We start from the raw sequence: 2500 nt of genomic DNA, 5'->3' as shown, positions 1-2500 counted from the left end.
CTATTATTATTAGTTATTATTATTACTACTATTATTATCATTATTATCATTATCATTATTACTATGATTTTTATTATTCTATCATCATTTTTATCATCATTACCATTATCATTATTATTGTTATTATGCATATCATTATTATTGTTATTATGCATATCATTATTATTGTTATTATGCATATCATTATTATTGTTATTATGCATATCATTATTATTGTTATTATGCATATCATTATTATTGTTATTATGCATATCATTATTATTGTTATTATGCATATCATTATTATTGTTATTATGCATATCATTATTATTGTTATTATGCATATCATTATTATTGTTATTATGCATATCATTATTAGTATTGTTGTTATGAATGTTATAATGAAGAAAAGGAGAATAAGCAAGATTATTTACATCTTAATATATTTTTTCTTATTATTATTACTATTATTTATTATTATCATTATTATCATGACTGTCAAAATTATTTGCTGTAGCTTTTGTTATTATCATTGTCTATTATTATTATCGGCGAATAATTGATGATGATGATAATGATATTGATGGTTTGTTGTTGTTGTTGTTGTTGTTGTTGTTGTTGTTGTTGTTGTTATTATTATTATTACATTTTTTTTATTATTACTATTATCATTATCATTATTATCATCATTATATTTATTATTATTATTATTATTATTATTATTATTATTATTATTATTATACTTATTATTACTATTACTAATAGCATCATTGTTATTATTATGTTAGATACTATTGTTATTATTTTTGTTGGTATCATAATTCATATTACCATTATTATTATTATCAATATTGTCGCTGGTATTTAAAATAATGTTAATAACAATAATAAAATGATAATAATACTGAAAATAATAGAAATAATGATGATAACAAAACTAAAATACAAACAAACAAACAGATACTAAGAATAATGAAATAGTAATAATAATTATAATAAAAACAATAATAGTAATAATAATAATGATATTAGTTTTATTTTCTTTAATGTTTCTATTATCAACTTTATCATTATCGTTACTATCATTATTCTTATGATCCTCATCTTTATCATCATTATCATAATTATTATTATTATATTATCACCATAAAATGGTACTTGAGACATTCTTCCCCTCAGGTGACTCTTCTCCTCCTCCTTATGGCCGCCGTCGCCCTGGCCACACCCTCGCGCTACCCAGTCGTCTCCTCCTCAGTATGGCCACCCCGAGTCCACCGGCCATACTTCGCTCCGTCCTACGCCCCTACGACCTACGACACGACCTATGACACGACCTACGAGACGACCTCCTCTTACGCCACCGTCCCTTCGTCGAGCTTCGTCTCCGGTTCGAAGAGCAGCTCGAGCGCTTCGCATCCTGCCAGCTTCGCTTTCCTTAACACCCCCCGGCGTCCTTCCGTGCCGTCCTTCGCGCTGGCCAAGGCGCAGGAACCTCCTCATCCTACCTACGCCCCTGCTCGGTCCTACGGGTATGCGCCGGCTAAGAAGGTATGGGTGGTTTTGAAATGGTCGGTAGGGTTTGGTTCGGTTCAGTCGGCGATTCCAAACTGTTTCGGTCGCTTATGAACCAGTTTGATTCCGATTATGTTTAAAAGAGTTATTTATCTCTTCTGTTTTGATATTGACGACGTGAGATATATATTTCTTTATAAATAAGTATTTTTGTTTATCTTTCTAACCTTTCTTTTTTTCCCCAAAATCATAATTCTTAAGTGCAGCTTCGCCTCAGAACCGACTTCCTTTTAAGTCGCACTATTCGCACATCTAATCCGCACACTCCTCCCGCCCAACCCCTTTCTTCCACCCACGCAGAGCCACGACTTCGACTTCGCGGTTAACGAGGGCGGCAACAACTTCGGCCACCAACAATCGGACGACGGCTACACCACCAAGGGCTCCTATTACGTGGACCTCCCCGACGGCCGGCGCCAGAAGGTGTCCTATTACGTGAGCGCGGACTCCGGCTTCGTCGCAGAAGTCACTTACGAGGGGGTTGCCCATTACCCCGCCCCGAAGCCCAACTACCACAGCCCGAAGCCCAACTACCACGCCCCGAACTACCACAAGCCCGCCACGACGCCCGCACCCGCAGCTTACCCGCCCGCACCCGCCTATTTGGTCTCCTCCGCCCACATTCCAAGCCCTTTCCACGGCTGAGGGTCTTCCTGCGTCAGTAGTGTCCGAGAGATGAAGAAATATTTTTTTGTCACGAATTAAAGAGCTATATTTATTTACATATATATATTAAAGGAAACTTTATTCACGGTGCTTTTTTATTTCAATGATTTATTAGAAATGAAATGAATGCATAGACGCAGAAAAAAATACATACATATAATAATAATAATAGTAATAATAATAATGATAAAGATAATAAATAATAGGTAATAGATAATAATGATAAGACACGCAAATAAAAAATAAAAGCTAACATAGATAAAACAAAATTAGCACAAAAACA

At 34.5% G+C, this 2500-nt stretch overlaps 1 protein-coding gene across 1 annotated transcript; it reads left to right on the top strand.

Moving 5' to 3' along the window:
- Positions 1 to 1153: 1153 nt before the first annotated feature.
- On the top strand, positions 1154 to 2302 carry LOC125032604. Its single transcript, XM_047623858.1, has 2 exons — positions 1154 to 1527; positions 1852 to 2302. Exons 1-2 carry the CDS (start codon positions 1180 to 1182, stop codon positions 2194 to 2196), a joined length of 693 nt encoding a protein of 230 aa, XP_047479814.1. The 5' UTR covers positions 1154 to 1179; the 3' UTR covers positions 2197 to 2302.
- Positions 2303 to 2500: the final 198 nt, after the last annotated feature.

This window comes from Penaeus chinensis, chromosome 14 (assembly GCF_019202785.1).
Source record: "Penaeus chinensis breed Huanghai No. 1 chromosome 14, ASM1920278v2, whole genome shotgun sequence".
NCBI classification, from domain to species: Eukaryota; Metazoa; Arthropoda; class Malacostraca; order Decapoda; family Penaeidae; genus Penaeus; species Penaeus chinensis.
The sequence above is the reverse complement of the archived record's forward strand: the minus strand, read 5'-3'. Positions and strand labels throughout refer to the sequence as shown.